This window comes from Arvicanthis niloticus, chromosome 11 (assembly GCF_011762505.2).
Source record: "Arvicanthis niloticus isolate mArvNil1 chromosome 11, mArvNil1.pat.X, whole genome shotgun sequence".
Lineage (NCBI taxonomy): Eukaryota > Metazoa > Chordata > Mammalia > Rodentia > Muridae > Arvicanthis > Arvicanthis niloticus.
The window spans coordinates 77785312-77802934 of record NC_047668.1 but is presented as its reverse complement, the minus strand read 5'-3'; the positions used below and the strand labels follow the sequence as shown (position 1 = coordinate 77802934).

General features: G+C 46.1%; 1 protein-coding gene across 3 annotated transcripts in view; it reads left to right on the top strand.

The window, feature by feature from the left end:
• Ston1 (stonin 1) overlaps window positions 1–17623 on the top strand; it is a 46392-nt gene that overhangs the window by 22635 nt on the left and 6134 nt on the right. Inside the window, exons 1-2 of one of the 3 annotated variants that reach the window (XM_034514301.2) lie at window positions 3238–3382; window positions 13686–15650. In XM_034514301.2, coding sequence (XP_034370192.1) covers window positions 13733–15650 — 1918 coding nt within the window. In that variant the 5' untranslated portion in view covers window positions 3238–3382; window positions 13686–13732. Of the gene's footprint in view, window positions 1–3237; window positions 3383–9674; window positions 9804–13685; window positions 15651–17623 lie in introns of those variants that run through there. The other 2 variants (XM_076942461.1, XM_034514300.2) reach the window with 2 other exon arrangements.

Below are 17623 nucleotides of genomic sequence, written 5' to 3'. Positions count from 1 at the left end.
AGTCACACACACACACACACACACACACACACACACACACACACACACACACATACTGGATGAAGCAGAAAAAGGCTACACCAAACTTTTATTTTTGCTTTCAGCTTTTATAATGTTTGTAGGTAAAAGTCTTCTATGTAAAAAAAAAAAATCACCTCATAGATAAAATGTTACACAAAAAGGAAATTACAGAAGGATATTGGTAGTGAGTTTAAAGCAGTGTTTTATTCTCTAAGCTCATTATAAGTTCAAAGCAACAGTTTCACATGACCTTTTTCTACCATGGTATCCACCTGTGGCCTCATCCTTGGACCTGACCTAGAATGAATATTTTTCCTTGATCACAAATCTGTCCCAAGCCTGTTTCTCTTCTTAGTGTAATTATGAAAGCTGGTTGTATTCCTTATTATGTAGCCTTTACTTACTGTTCTATGAGGAGGGGGCACGTTCTATTCTTGATTCTAACATTATTACATCTTTCTGGCAAAACAACTAAAACCATCTCCTTAAACTTTCTTTCTAAAGTTATTTGAATCAGATCAGGAATTCTATAAAGTCATTAATTCATCTAAACAACATTAATTCATGAAAGTTCATCTTCATGTTGATCTGCAGGAAGTGTCCCCAATAGGGTGGGCTATCACCCAGGAAGTAATCACACCAGGCAATAGGCAGTGAGGGTCTCCCAGTGTCCACTCACACCAAGCCACATAAATGAGGCTGTGGTAATAACAAACAAGAGAAAGCACACCTGTAGCAAGAAGCAATCCTGGGACTAAGTCTCTGGGACTCTGCCTGTCCAGAGTAGACTCATCACAGCTGAGCAAGGCAATAGGACTTCTCCAGGGAGCTCACTTGCCCACAACCGGTCTTCTTGCCTGGTGTCTACCAAGCAACCACATTTATGGTAGGTCTTTCTTCTTCAGTGAAAAATTCCTAGAAATACTCTTATAGCTCGTCAAGAGGTGTGTTTCCATGGCAATTGTAAGTCCAGTTAAGTTGATAATGAAGATTTTTCATCACAGCCAGCAAGCTGATTTTCTGCTCTCCCTCCGGCCTTCTGTTTTCCTTTTTAACATAATCCACTCCTAAGTGCTCTGCCTACATTACCTATTCACCTTCCAAGGAGCCCTGTCTCCAAACACTATCACATTGAAATTAGAGTTTCAATGTATGAATTTTGTGGGGACGCAAACATTTAGCCAACAACAAAGAAACATCCCTGAGGGGAATTCAAGCACCGGAAATCAACACAGAAGCTGTATCGTCATAACCAGGGGTAGGGCATGGTCCCAAGTTAGGCTGAGCAGAGACTGTTCCAGATAGGGCTTCCAATCAATAGGCTAATACTTTTCCAGCCTCCAGAGCTTGTTCATCCTTACTAGAAGAATGGGTTCTACAAGCTAAGGGCAGAGGGGAAGCAGGGAGGGAGGAAGGGAGGAAGGGAGGAAGGAAAACCTATAAAGGTACTTACTATGAGGCAGTTGACATGAGGTAAATACTCATTTGTCTGCTCATTTGCTTCATTTTTAAAAGATGGTCTCAGTCTATACAGGGTAACCTAGTGAGCTCACTGTGTAGTGCAGAGTGGCCCTGGTCTTAGGACACTCCTGCCTCAGTCTCCTAGGGGCCGAGATTACGGAGGTGAGCCACCATGCTGGGCTTGGGAAGTGAATGTTCATGTTACCATTGGACAGATGAGCGACTGCAAGTTTCTGTAGTGTGTGTGATAGTGCCGCGTCCCTGTTCAAATGTCAGAACGTGAGACATAAAAATGTAAGGCTGAGGGTACAACGCAATGGTGGAGCTCAAGCCTAGTGTAGGTAGGGTTGTGAGTTCTACCCCTAGCACCACAACAAATCAAGATACCAATACATCAGCAAACAGACAGCTCCCCGCTTCCCCACCCCCAAACAGTACAATTTAAAATCATAATGCCCTACACAGCTCCAAAGTTTTGTTCCTGTGAAGACCCCTCTGGGGGCAGTTTGGTTTGCTATCTGCTCACATGTGAGGGGAAGAAGGGATTATAATCAGAAGCAAGTGAAAGATAGTACCAGCTCAAGTACCCTCAGCTCAGTGTGGACTTGTGTAGCCCAGGCTGTACTTGACAAAGCAGGAGTCGATGGTCCACAGGAGCCTTGAATGGTTACATACTAGCTTCATCAGAGTCAGCTCCTGCTCTCCCTTGGAGCCCGGGGCCCTGTCTCCAGAGCTGGAGGATACACATAGTCTTTGGGTAGCCCTGAGTTTTCTCAGGCAGGCACCCTGAGGATGCAAACTTAAACAGTGTTCACAATTTGCTCAGGTCTCGATGGGCACAGTTGATGGGATTCTTTTAGAAGCAGGCTTTGGACTTGGTAAGAGTCTGGTTAGAGAGCAAGCATCTGTCACTACTCCCAAAACCTAGGAAACACGCTTCAGCAAATTGTTAGGAAAAGTGAAGGTTAACTGCCACAAAGGAGGGGTGGGCTGGGGAATGGAGCTGAAACCGAAGCTGATAATTTTTGAAGGCACTGGGAGACTATGCTGTGGTTTAATATTGTGCAAATGGTATTTCCTGTCACAAGAATAAAATACCGCACATATTTGTGATTGAATAATATGGGGTACACAATATATGTGCTAATAATATGGCTCCTGCCGCCTTGGCCTCTCTGAGTGGCCTAGATGGGGGCGAGGCGTGTGCATGCTCCTTTTTGGTTTTGTTCAAACTCTTCAAGAGAAAACTTCTGTGGGACTGATCACAGCAAATGTTTTTGGAGGAATTACTCATGACGCCCTCACCGTAGGCTTGGTTTCCCTAGTACCAACCCTGTAACAGCAGCTAGTGACGGACCCAGCCCTTCTAGAGCACACAGCCGGAGGTTTCACAGAGGCAGCCAGGGTCCATCTGGTTACCAAGTTGCTTTGGAGGAGTCTGGCATGCAGGAATTTGAGAACTCCTTATTTGGGAGAGCAGCCAATGAAACCGCACAGATATTGACCTTAAGACATTCTTTCTCTAGATTATTCAGCATTGTTGCAGAGCAAAAAGCCAGAGCCAGAGAAGTTGAGCCTTGGTAAAAGCCCAGAGGCTGGAGCTGGAGTCTGCCTGACCACGAATGGGGTCCAGCTGACAGCTTCCAGGGACTGCCTCAGCATCAGTCTTCCCCCAACATCTGGCATGTACAGAGGGGCAAGATATTAGGGACCATGTAAAACGAGTCTGCTCCTCTCCACAGACCAGCAATGATGTGGAGACAAAGCCTTTAGTCACAAATGATCTGGAATGTTGCTTTACCAGCTAAAGGCCCCCAGTCGGATTTCAACAATCTGCAGGAGATGATAGAACTTTGCATGTTCCTCTTCTGAATGGTTTCTGAAGAAAAGCCAATGAAAAGTAAGGTAAACTAGAAGGGCTGAGAGCAAAAAACAGCAGAATAGAGGGAGCCTGGGAGGGAGGGGAGGAAGGACTGTGTAAGGAGCAAGACAGGATTTGGGCAGTTGGTGCACAAAGACGGCTCGGAAGGACCAGTTAAGGGACAAGAAGCAGGTCAGGCTGAGTTAACAGAGCTAGTCTCAGAAGTAAGCCTAGCCTGATTATGGCTAGGCTGTTGTTCTTATGCACTCTCAGGGTTGGAGGTGTGTGTGTGTGTGTGTGTGTGTGTGTGCGCGCGCTCTGTCCCAGAGTTTGCCTTCCCTAAAGCCTGTTGGTCCAAGAGCAAATGTGGTAAGTGAGAAGCGAACTCTTTCCAGGCTCATCCTTCTTTCGTTCCTGACTAGGGAAAGACCTCTGCAGCTGGGAGCTGTTTCCCTGAGGAAGGGTTGACAGCACACTCTGCCAGGAGGTCAAGGGGATCTTGGGAGTATTGGACTTTGGCATCAAACAGACCTGGTCTCAGCCAGGTTCTGCCTCTTGCTAGCTGGGTGACTTGTGGCAAGTAGCTTAACCTCTCTGACTCGTCTGAAGCTCTGGGAATGAGATGCATGTGCAGCTGTTAGAGAAGCATTGTTGGTAAGTGTTTCGTTGGCCAGACAGAATACTCACACTCTCTTCCTAGACACTCTTTGAATTGGGAGCGGGAGGCGGGGTGGGGGTGTGTCGGGGGGGGGCTACATAGCGCCTTTTACTTTAGAAAAAGGAGAAAAGTCCATTTGAGTTATTTTATCAACAATGTCTGGAGTTCTGTATTTTGCCAAGTTTTTAAAGGTAAAGTAGAAAATGCCCTTACAAACGAGACACGATCCCTGCTTGAAAAAGCTTCTGACTGAGAGAATAGACGGTGTTTACCCCTGACTTGAGAGTTTATGCTGGAACGCTCTTTGAGATGCTGCTTCACAGCAGAGCTTCTTACCTGCAAGGCACGGACGGGGCACTGTTATTATGGAAGGTGCGGTACTGTTGCTTTCCTTTGCGTGTGGTTGTATGTATGGTGTACGTGTGCATGCCCACATGTTAATGAGTGCTGGTGCCATGTTTCAAGTGTGCAGGCTAGAGGAGAACCTGGGTGGTCCTCGACCTCCACCCAGTGTGAGGTAGGGTCTCCTTCTGTGTATGCCAGGCCATGTTAGCTGGTTATCCAGCTTCTAGGGATGATCCCACCAGGCCATAGACATGCTGGGAACATACACACATACACACGCACACACACATAAACACACACGTACACCACACATACACACACAGTCTACACACACATGTACACACACATGTACACACACATGTACACACACATGTACACACACATGTACACACACAAACACAGGTACATACACAGTCCACATGTACACATATGTACACACATGCACACACACATACACACACACGCACACATACACACATACATACACACATATACACATATACACGCACAGTCCACGCATACATACACGCATACACGCACATACACGCACATACACGCGCACACGCGTGCACACACATACACGCACATATACATGCATATACACGCACATACATGTACACACATACACGCACATGCACGCACATGCACACACATGCACGCACATACACGCACGTGCGCACACACACACATGCGTGCGCACATACACACACACGTGCGCACACACACACATGCGTGCGCACACACGCATATACACGCGCATACACACACATACACAGACATACACATACACACACACACATACACACACACACACATACACACACACACACACACACACACACACACACACACACACATACACCCCACAAACAGAGCTGTGCCTGGCTTCATGTGTGTTCTGGGGAATCAAACTCAGGACTTTATGCTTGCAGGGTGAGCACTTTACCCGATGAGCTATCTTCTCAGCTTGGGTATTGCTAATTTTTATTTACTTAAAGCAATTCATGGTTATCTCTGTAGCAATACAAGAGTTTGATTTCTTAACTGACAATAAGAATAATGTTTTGTTTTTAGGTTCGCTGTAACCTATTCTGTTGCTCACACACCTTTAGAACAGGGTAGGGATAATTGTTGTGGAGACCCCCTAGTTTGGAGGGTGTTAAACTCTTAGCAGATTCTGAATGCACCTGTATTTGTTGAGGGGAAGAGGGCGACTCGTGGTTTTCTGTAGCCTCGTTTTCCCTGATGGGAGTAGCCAAACACAGCTACTTTTAACCTGTTCTCAAGTTGAGTTGTCCCAAAGCTGCTTTGGAACTGGCTACTGTGAAGAAACTGTTGTTTTACAGAGAAGCAAACACCTCCCTTAGGAATCTTAAGTATCAAAGATGGGTTTCTAGAAATCTCTGCCACAATAAATTTTCTATCTGTGCTCTAGACAGAATCTTGGTGTCCTGCCCTATTTCTGGGCCTGACTGGAGCTGTGTTCTAGAAGTTTGCTTATAATCCAGATGGACTGCACACAGACTTCTGGAGGGTTGAGGCCACAGGAAAGCATGCCCTCACTGGCAGGGAGGGAGCCTGAGTCAGACAGAGGAACTTTTGCTTCTGAGGAAAGTAGCAGAGACAGGAAGGAGTCTGGAGTTCCTGGGCCCTGAACTAACTAGATTCCAGGCCTTGGAAGGTGCCCAAATGCTGTTGTGAACTTTAAATGAGATGTTTCTCATGCATGGCTGTCAGTAATGACATCTGGGGGAAGGGGTGTCAGGAGAGTTAGGAGCTTGTTCTGACCCAACGTGGCTGCCAACCTGGGGTGGGAATGGGGAGGACTGTGGGGGTGGGGTCAGCCTGAAGGTAAAGAGAGACTGCAGCTTAAGCTGAGCTGCCTTTCAGCACTCTGAGGCAGCTGGGGGCTGGAGCCACTGAAGGAAGATGGTGCCAAGCTCCCTGGTGCTTACCTCCCCTGCCAGAGTAGGCCTCTGCGCCAGGCTCTGGAGTAGGGACGAGGTTGGAGGAAGGAAAGCATTTGGATGGAGCGAGTCCTAGTTGTTGACTTTGGAGGGGGCTGTGGGAGAAAGATGAGGTCATACCGAGGGAGGGGCGGCAGAGATAAGAGAGGTGACAGGGCAAAGCACAGAGGAAGACAGACCAGCCGCGGTCGGTCATCTGTAGAGGAACTACCAGAGTCCTTGGTGGCCGAGGCTGACCACTGGCTGGGGAGCCAGGAATGAGAGATCTTTGCATGGATTTTGGGTTCAAGATTGTAGGTATTTTATGAGATGTGGTTTAAAAAAATGGGCAGAGGGATGCCCATCAATGGGCTGATTTCTTTGTGTGGAAATCAGTTTCTTTGTCTCACAAGAGGCACAACACGGAAAAATAAACTACACCCATTTCCCCAAACTACCCAGGGAAACTCGAAGTGGCAAAAGCTAGGCATGGATCCCAGCAAGACTGTGCTCTCTCATCTCTCTTCTAACATAATAAACTCAGAAGGAGTAAATATTTGTTCTGAAGGACTGTTTGGACTGGATTCCTTCTGACGGTGGGGCGAAGATGGGTCTGGGCCCCTGAGCCTTCTGGCGGCTCTGCTAGGTCCCAGGGGCCCGTGTTTTCGGAGGTTGCTTCTGCTGGGCAGCGCCCTACAATGAGGTTCCCCTTCCCTACCCCACCCCCTTCGCCGGCTCCCCTCCATGTGTGTTAAAGGCCCCAGGAATGCGAAGAAGATGCAGAATGACCTCAGGCATTGTCCTCAGCGCAGCTCCAGGTTTCCTCTTCTATTTCTTTGTGTCTGCTCTTTTTCCAAGCTTGAGTGAATCAAACAAGCAGCGACCAGAGGGGGAGAAAGGAGGCCTTACCCAGGAGCTTCGTGCCAGCAGGTTTACCGGGTCCAGTGGGGCTCCTGGAGCTTTGTTTGCTAGCGGTTTAAAAGAGTGGTTCTAAGTAATGGTGTAGCCTGTCAGCCATACCCGAAGTCTCAAGTCCGGTTCACAGCACAGAGTTGTCTTGGCACTGAGGCCCTGGAACTGAGTTGGTAACAATAGTTTTGCTTTTGAAATACACATTCAATTGGATATCAATTGCCATAGAATTGTTTTAATGCTGAAAAGAACCCCAAAGATTGTTTCAGTATAACCAACTCTTGGTATTTGAAGAGACTCTGAACATAGCCAGCCAGTGGCAGAGTAGTGCCCAGGATTCCCGTGACCTCACTACTCTCAGGAATGTGCTCCTTACAGCTCATCACCTTTGGTGTCTTTAGACTAATTTCAATAATTTGTTATACCACAGGAGACAGCATTGGCTCAATAGAAATGCTCACAGAGAAGACAAACTCACAAAGATAAAGTGAATTCCTGGGCCAAGGAAGGAGTAGAGGGTAGGGAGTGCCTGCAGTGGGTCTAGGGTTTGTTTTGGGGGCAGGAGGAATGTTTTGGAATTAGTGGCAATGGACACACAACTCTGTTATTATTCTAAACAGTACTTAAGTGCACACTTTTTGTTTGTTTGTCTTGAAAGTGGCCTATGATCTATGAATTGTATCTCAGTCAGTCCTGAGTTTGTCCCCTTGCTGATGGGTGGTTTCAGGCTGCATACAGGAATGTTGCCTCTTTCTGATGGGGGGGGGGGCACTTCAGTCTGTACACAGGTGTGCACAGCACAGGTTGTTTGGTAAGTCATGAGTCAAGGCTCTTCTGAATGATAAACTTAACATATTTTGGGGGTGGGGTACAAGTGTGTTATAAACTTATTGGATTTTTAGCTTCTCTTACGTTTTCTGCTCCACTAACAAAGTAGCTACATAGTAGTCATTCTAATGAAAACTTAGTGATTTCATTCAAATGCGTTGAATTTCCAGATGGTGTGGTGCACACCTTTAGACCCAGCATTCGGGAGGCAGACGCAGACAGATCTCAGAGTTCGAAGCCAGCCTGGTCTACAGAGTCAGTTCCAGGGCAGTTAAGACTACGCGGAGAAACCCTGTCTTGAGACAAACAAAGCTTTGAGTCAGATACTCCCAAGCTGACTGTCTATGCTTCTCATACAGCCCCCCAACTCCCCGACTCACCCCCCAACTCCCCGACTCACCCCGGCAGTGTGGCAGTGTGTGTGGGGAGACTGTGGGAAGGAACGTGAAAGCTATACTTTGTAACACAATTTTAAGTGAATAGCGCAGGCTAGCTATCCCGTTGGTTGGTCTACCCACAGTCTTGTGCAGTCCTCTTTATTTCTGTGACTTCCATTGGAATGCTTTTTATTTCTATTTTTCTTTTTTTTTCCATTGTTCATTAAATTAGCTGTAAGGATTTGTGGTGTTTTAACAGAACTGTGTGCACTGCCCGAGCCCCAGATCGCCCCAATGCTTTCACCCTTCACAACTGAAATGCTGTACCCTCGGAACAGTGGCTCCCCTTTGTCCCTTCCCACTGCCTGGCGCTCACTGCTTTACTTTCTGCTCTCTGAAGCTGACTTCAAATGCCTTGTGTAAGGGAGGCCATGGTGTAGATGCCTGCGGCTGGCTTACTTCGTTCACCTCGTATGCAGTAGTCAGGGTCCAGCAGTGCTGTGGCTAGGGTGAAAATTGATTTTTAAGACCTAGAAATATTTCCTTGTATACACAGACCACATTTTCTTCAGTCTCAGAGGCCTGTAGTGCTTTTTGTTTTTAAATAATTAATTCAGTTTTTAAGGGTCCTTGTCTAGCTTTGTGATTAGGGTGAAGCTGGCTTTATAAATCAAGTTTAGAAGCAATCCCTCTTCTCCAATTTCTGAAAGACTGTAAAGGACTGACATTACTTCTTCTGAGTGGCTTGTAGAATTTGGTAGGGAGGCCATTTTGTCCTGTATGGCTGCCGTATTGTCTCTGTTCTGCTGGCACCTGAATGCTGACACAGAAACAATTATTATTATAGCTATGAACTTACAGCCTCAGCTCCTTCCCAACCAGCTCATGTATCTTGACTAACCAGTTTATTCCAAGTTCTGCCGTGGCTGGTTAGTCACTGGTTAGTCACCTCTCATTAAGTCCCCGAAGCTGTTTCTTGCTCCTCTTCTGGCTGGTGAATCTCCCACAGCTCTCTCTCCTTTCTCCATTGTTCCTTTCTCTCTTCCAGGAAGTCCCGCCTTCTGCTTCCTGCCCAGCTATTAGCCATCAGAGTTTTATAAAGCCAGTTGGAGAATGCCTTGGAGAATGTCCAACAATCCTGGACTTCTCCTCTTTAGGAAGTTTGTCATGATGAAACCTGTCTTTCTCAGTAGTTACAGGTCCGTTCAGATTTTCTCTTTCTTTCTTTTAGATTTATTTATTTTATATGTTTGGGTGTTTTACCTGGGTGTATGTACCTGTGGAGGCCAGACGAGGTGGTTGGATCCCCAGGGACCGGAGTCACTGTGGGTGCTGGGAACTGAGTCCAGTTCTGTGCAGTAGCAGGTCTCCAGCCAAGATCTTCTATTGATTTGGTAAGCTTGGCATGGCAGGTTGCGTGTGCCTAGGAATTTGACCATTTTCCCTAACCTGTCCCACTGACTGGTCTGCCCACACTCTGACAACCCACTCAATGTCTTTTATTTCTAATTTTGAGTCTCCTTTTTCCATTTTCATCAGTTTCAACAGCACTGACTCAATGGCTCAGTATTTATCCTGTTGTCTTCTTTCTGTATGTCACTCTCCTGTGTCTGCGTGTTATTTTACCTGTGCTAACAACTTCCCTTGAGCTTCAAGAGTGTAGAGCTGTGTAATTTCTTTGAGCTTACTCTTCTTTTTTAATGTGGCCGTTTATGACTGTAGACTTTACTTTTAGCACGACTTCCACTGTAAATTTTAGAAATCTGTGGGACTTTGTTTTGTTTGTTTGTTTGTTTGTTTGTATAAAGTCCTTGGAAAATCCCCCCTTCCTCTTCCCTTCCCAGAAGGGTGAGGCCACAGGGTCCCAAGAAAAACCACAAGATCCTTCCCTTTCCAAAAAGGGTGCAGACACATGATTCCAAGAAAAACCTTGGGTTATCAGACATATGGAGCCATCTGACAACAGGTAACTCCCCGATAGAGGGTCCCCCACAACCCATCAATGCCAACCGTCCAGTTTATCACCAAAAGCACCCGCCTTGTTCAAACTGTATATATGCTTCTGCCCGAGTGCATTCTCCACCGCTTCTTCTTCTGCTTGAGCAAGCGGCCCCAATGCATTGGACTAATTAAATCCTCTTGTAGTTGCAGTGGTTGCTCTCTGAGAGCTTCCTTCACGGGGTCCTGGTAGTGTAGCTGCTGGACTCACAGTTGGTTTTTGTTGTTTGTTTGTTTGAGACAGGATTTCTCTGTGTAACCCTGGCTGTCCTGGACTTGATTTACAGACCAGGCTGGCTTGGAACTTCTGCCTTTCTCTGCCTCCTGAGTGTTGGGATTAAAGTCTTGTACCACCACACCCAGCTGTGTTTTTGTTTCACAGTATTTTCTGGCTCACTCACACGGTTTCTTTGTGAAACCGTGACTGTGCTGTTTCTTCACCTGGTACTAGGTTGCTTGTATGTCATTTTCTGTTGGTGGAAAACAAAAGCAAAGCGTTTCCCTTTTGTTGTTGATATTACTTTAGCCTTCCTAAGTTTAAAGCTTGTCATGTGGTCTAACATGATGTACTCTTCCATGTGAGCTTGAGAAAGTTTGTCCACTCTAGTCTGTGCTGGAATGCTGTGTGTATCTGGCAGGCCCATTTGGTGGAAGAGATTGTTCAAGACTTCTATGTAAAATAGAACAGTCTACCTGGGTATTACCCCTATAGCCGTCTAGTTCTTCCTTCATGCCTGTCAGTGTTTGCTCCCTTGGTCTTGGGGTTCTAATGCTGGGTTCCAGACACTTACAATTATTGTATTTTCCTCGTGCATTGACTCCTTTATTGTTATACAATGTGCCTGTTGTATTTTAACTTGTTTATTTATTATTTGTTTTATTTATTTTTACTTTCTGTGAGTGTGAGTGTGTGCCTACTTGCACGCACATGCACCATTGCATCCCTGGTGCCATGGAAGCCAGCAAAGTGCATTGTTGGATTTCACAGAACTGGAGTCACAGATGCTTATGACCCACCATATGGGTGGGAGCTGGGAACCAATCCCAGGTCCTCCCCAGCCCCTGTTTTTTTGTTTTGTTTTTTGTTTGTTTGTTTGTTTGTTTGAGATAGAGGCTTGCACTGTAGCTCAGGCCAGGCTGAACTCACTGTGTAGCCCAGGCTGGCCTTGAATTAATCTTGTCAGGTGTGACATGGTTGTGAACTCTACTGCATGACACAGTTTCAGCTGCAGGAACACGATCAACCTGAATAGTGCAGCTCTGGCTTTCTAGTATACAAATGGTGTTGCTCTTTCTTGTCTGCTTGTCTGCTTTGCCTTTGTCTATACCATATTTGTCCTTAAATACAACTATGGTAAACATTTCTGGGAAAGGGATTGAGGGCGTTACTAGAGAAGGAAATGGCTCTGATGTCTATTAGGAACCAATTGTTCTGGTCCTGGCCATTCAAGCAGCCAACTCAGGCTTATTGGGATGAGGGGTTCTGGAGGTGGAGGCTGAAGGCCTTAATTGTTTTCTGGGAAATCTTAGCTATCTCATGATGATTAAGTTGTACCAGGAAATATTTGACACAGGAAATGTTTTTGAGAAATCTGAAATTTTAGTAGTCAAGATAATTGAAGACTCCAAGAAAAAGGAACTCTGGACCTGGGTCACTCAGGACAAGGATATCCATGAAAAATACAAGGGACAAGATGGAGGAAGAAATAGCTGGGTCTACTGGACCAGTAAGCAATGGTGAGAGCCCCCACGAGGGGAGATCTCTAATAATAGACAGTTTGATCCAGACATATTATTGGGGAAAGCTGGAGAATATATGTATGATAAAAAAAGATAAAGGATGGATAGAAGAGTTTGGACCCAGTGAAGATGCAGTTGGATTAGTGAGCTGTCCTTCCTGAAGAGATTGGAGCATCCTGACTTGCCCCTGGCATGCCTGCTTAAGGAAACTAGGGTACAAGTTCTAAGAGATAGAATTTGGGTTTGTGAAGGAGCCCTAGAAGAAGCTCCAAGAAGATTTAAAATAGCGTATGGGAAAGAGTTTGAAGAGTACTGTAGAAATAGATCTTTGGATGAGCTTAATAAAGAGATATTGCAACTTTAGAGAAGTTACAAATACTAACATTACCCTGCCCTGTGTAGCACCTTCTGTTCTCATGCTAATGCTGTAACCACAAGTTTATGCCCAGATGACCTGCAATTTGGGGGCTTTCCTGAGAGTTAGAAGCTAATGTACAACTTGCTATAGCTGACACTGAACTGTGACTTTGTGTCTGCATTGTGTTTTCTGGTGGCATAGTTACATGGGATTATCAGGAAAAATAATGGATTTGAGGAAGATAATGAAAAACCTTTTGATTATGTATTATTGTATAACAAGAAACCGTGTAACCAATAACAGATTGAGGTGAACTGGGGGGCAGAGAGTTGTAGGACTCCAAGCTGTCTCTAAGTACAGCTTCTGAACAGCAATAGGTCATCTGTCAGCTTGCACCTGCATCATTGCCTGAGACTGATTTTACGCAGATCTAATCCTCCCATTCTCGAGAACCCCAAAACAACTGAGGCTGGTCCTCAAAATAGGATCCTCCTGCCTCAGCTTCCCACATGCTGGGATTATAGGCATGAACCACCATGCCTGGCCTTGTAACTTTTTGACTTGAAGTGTATTTGGTCTGTAGAATGTGGCTCCCATGTGAGTTAGCTGTCACAATAACAACACCAGAGACAACGACCTTAAAAATAAAGGAAGGGCTTATTTTGGTTCACAGTTCTAACGTTTTAGTCTATGGCCTTTGGGTACGTCATAATGGGACTGTGGGAAGGAGGAAGCCATCCACCTCATGGTGTCAAAGAAAAGGAGAGGAAAGTGAGATCCCCACAATCTCCTTTCAGGGGATATACCCTTCATTGACTCAACCTCCTCCCACTGAGCTCTCCATCCTAAAACCTTAGTTGTGCCAGGGACTGAGTGCGCGTGTCCTTGGGACAGTTCAGAGCACACTCTGAGCTTGCCCTTCCTACTCTCCTCTGGTTTCTCTCTCTCATCCTTCGTATTCAGCTGATGTCTGTTCTTACCTAAAGCAAACCTGTGGGGGACACATAGAGTCTTATTGTTGTTGTTCATTGATCTGCCAAGTGTGGCCACTTGTAAGCATTTCTTTGCACAAAGTAAAAGTATACGCACTTTCCACCCCCAGGTTTTTCTCAAGATGAAAGAGCTCTAGTATCTTCATTTTCAGTGTTTATTAATTTGACTTTGTCTTTCTCCTTTATAGAGACAATGTCCCTGACTATTTGACCAGACCGCAAGCCCATCCTGAAGATGTGTTCTACAAACCCAGGCAGCTGGGTCACCTTCGATGATGACCCTACTTTTCGGTCTTCTCAGAATAGAAAGGACTTTTCTCTGGAGACTCGAGGTGTTTGCAGACCAAATGAACTGAAGCTGAACCTTCCTGGCCTCAGGGACCTTCCCAGTGCTCCGTCCTCCACCAGCAGCACCCCCCTGTCCTCTCCCATGGTGGATTTTTACTTTAGTCCAGGACCCCCAAGCAATTCCCCTCTTTCTACACCTACCAAAGACTTCCCAGGGTTCCCTGGCATCTCCAAAGCAGGGACACATGTGCTTTATCCTATTCCAGAGTGTTCTTCAGGCAGTCCCCCCACAACAGCGGGAGGAGTAAGTCCCCCACTATCACTTACTAAGCCAACCTACTCAACCCATGCATTATTACCCAGTGGCCCCTCGCACACTCAGCTACCTCCCACACATGGGCTTACAGAAGACGCCAGCCCTCAGTGGGTCCAGAGTGAGGCTCAGCAGTTTGAATATTTTCAGGATGATTGTGCTTTTTCCAACCCATTTTGGAAAGATGAAGGTAGCACTTCTCAGTTTCCCTTTGACTCCCTGGCAAACAGAAAGCCGTTCTCCCCAAGGGACAAGGAGGTACCTATTGATCAAAAAAGCCTAAACCAGTGCTCACTTAACTACGTCTGTGAGAAGCTCGAACACCTGCAGTCAACTGAGACCCAAGACCCTCTTGGAAATTTGTCTATGCAGAGTCCATATGCTGAGGACACAGTCTCTTTTGTCCCACACACCCTCTTCCGGAGTCAGCCCAAAGCTGGATGGTCCCTCATGTTGAGGATTCCTGAGAAGAAGAACATGATGTCTTCCCGGCAGTGGGGACCCATTTTCCTAAAGGTTCTTCCAGGAGGAATCCTGCAGATGTATTATGAGAAGGGGCTAGAAAAACCATTCAAAGAGTTCCAACTCAATCCGCATTGTAGACTTTCTGAGCCCAAACTTGAGAACTTCAGCATGGCAGGAAAAATCCACACTGTGAAGGTGGAACATGTGTCCTACTCAGAGAAAAAGAAATACCATTCCAAGACCGAGGTGGTTCACGAGCCGGAAGTAGAGCAGATGCTGAAGTTTGGGTCCACGGAACACCGTGACTTCCTTGAATTTCTGACCACTGTACAAGAGGAGCTAATAAAGCTGCCAGCCACTGCAAAACTGAAGAGCAGAAACTACGAGGAGCAAGAAATTTACCTGGACATCCTGGATAGCTTCTGGGGTAAAGTAACCAAAGAGGAGGGGAAGCTGGTAGAAAGCGCTGTGATAACTCAGATCTGCTGCCTCTGCTTCCTAAACGGGCCACCGGAATGTTTCTTAGCCTTAAATGACCTTGAGCTCCAGAAACGAGATGAACGATATTTTGAGAAAGAACCGGAAAAAAGGGGGATTGATATTCTTAACTACCATTTTCATACGTGTGTAAAAGCTGAAGAGTTTGAACAGTCCAGAATCGTTAAGTTCCTACCTCTGGATGCTTGCCGGTTTGAGCTGATGCGGTTCAAAACCTCGTATCAAGGGGATGAGCTTCCCTTTGCAGTGAAGTCCACAGTGACTGTCCAGGGAGCCTATGTCGAGCTGCAGGCCTTTGTCAACATGACCCCAGCAGCTCAGAGGTCACCCCATGAGGGTTCCCCGAAGAGCTGTAACAATATTATGATTCATTTTCCTGTCCCAGCTCAGTGGATCAAGGCCCTCTGGACCAGGAACCTTCAGAGGCAGAAGTCCCTGAAAGCCAAAATGAACCGTCGGGTGTGTCTGGGGAGTTTACAGGAGCCTGAATCTGAACCTGTTATTCAGGTCACGGTGGGGTCAGCAAAATATGAGAATGCCTACCGGGCTGTGGTGTGGAAGATAGATCGACTTCCGGACAAAAACTCAAGTAAATATCCAGCACCTAGGATATCTTTCATAGGAAACTGCTCAGTGTTTTACCTACATCCTTGGACCAAAGCAGGCAGAAACAGATGGTACCAGAGAGCTGAGTGCCTGCTCCCTTGCACAGCCAGGCTGGAGGGAGGACAGCAAAACTGCTGATTTATTCATTTTCTCTAGTGTTTATTTCTACCAAATGAGTTCAATGTCTCCTGCTTCTTTCATACTTAGAGAAATGCCATCCTAGTTTAGAGATTGTCTGTGGTGGTACCAAGGAAATGTTTATAGGAATGGGAAGAGGGGGAAGGAAGGAGGGAGGGGAGGAGGGAGGAAGGCAAGGAGAGGGAAAGCAGGAAGGAAGGAAAGGAAAGGAAAAGAAAGGAAAGGAAAGGAAAGGAAAGGAAAGGAAAGGAAAGGAAAGGAGAGGAGGACAGACGTGTGGACCTTCTCTAGCTCTTAGGTACGGGTCATCTGATTCTCCTGGATGTCCATGCTCGATACTGCTCACTTCTCACCTGGTGCCTCTGGGCCTCTCCTTCTGGGTCAGTCTCACTGGCTGGGTGGTTGCAGTTCGGTTCTGGTGAGCAGGGGTCACGTGGGTGTCTGTATCTCCTAGGAATCAGCACAGAGCTGGGTGGAGCTTCCTGGAGGTAATGTAAATTGCTGGAATGAAGGAGTGAAAGGGTGTCCTCTCTTGACACATTCTTGCCAATCCGATCAGTTCACATCATAAATTCTTGGACAGATCCTTGCTGTAGACAGCTTGCTTTCTCAAGAAATGGACAAGCATTACTCTCTACACAGACTCTAAGTCTGACTCTTTAGTCCCAGCGACTGTCTCAGCACCAATGGAAACCATTTTGTTAGGTTGTCTGTCACTCAGCACTTGGGGGTGGGGGGTGGGGGGGTGGGGGGGGCGGGGGAGGGGAACGGTCTCTGGGTCCAGGCAGTTCCATTTTGGTGAAAACAAGACCCAGGATTCTAATTTTTGTCTATCATGGGAGATTAAAAAGGGACAAGTAGATTTCAAAATTGATCTACGAGAACAAGGTACTAAGACTTCTAAACTGGCTCCCCTAGCACAAAGAGAGTGGAGGCAGTGGATCGCCACGGGGAGGGGGCGGGGATTTAGAAAGGTGATTGCAGATGAAGGACACTAGCCCTCAACTGCAGCTTCCGCTTCCCCGAGGTTCATTCCTGTTTCGCTCTTTGTTACCAGCTTCTTGGTTCTTTCTCCCGCGATTTGGTCCCCTGACGTTCATTTTCTTCAGCTCTTAGTAGCCCAGTTTCAGATGCGGAGTATCTTGGGTAGGGAGAGAGTGGCTATCAACCCGATCTAAAAGACTGGTTTGCGGTCCCACTCAGGAGGAGTTACTCTGAAAGAACAATTTCTATGGCCCGATAGTGTCCCCTGGTGGTTGGTACTGAGATAGCAGGCTCTTCTCTATCACTTCTAAGTTTGACAAGAAATGTTTTAGGCACAGTACCTGTTCATCTCAAATCCTGAACAAGAGTGTGCTGGCAAACATTGTAGACTGGCCAGAAGCCTGATGAAAGACACCAGAGAGAAACTTGAGAGAAAAGTACTTTTACCATCAGCTTTTTAGGAAAGAAGTAGAAGTGTCATTTCTATCATTTTCCATCCCATTTCATTGGAGAACTTGCTCAAGACATGTTTTTTGTTTTTTGTTTTTTTTTTTTTTTGTACAATGTATACATCAAATTAAACAAACTTCAGTGTCGTTTTCAAGTCTAAATCTGTAGAATACATAGTTCCCTGACAGGAAGAGTATAGTCATTGGCTATACTAGCTTTAAAATCACTTGGCAAATTAGTAAGTTCATCCTGTCCATAGCACTGCCTCTGTTCATTAGTTATCCTTAGTTATCCTCACGAGAACAATGTAAAACTCTCATTGGAGAAACTGAGGCCCAGAGAGTTGGGTATTTTGTTTAGGACCACACAGCTCTTAAGTAGCAG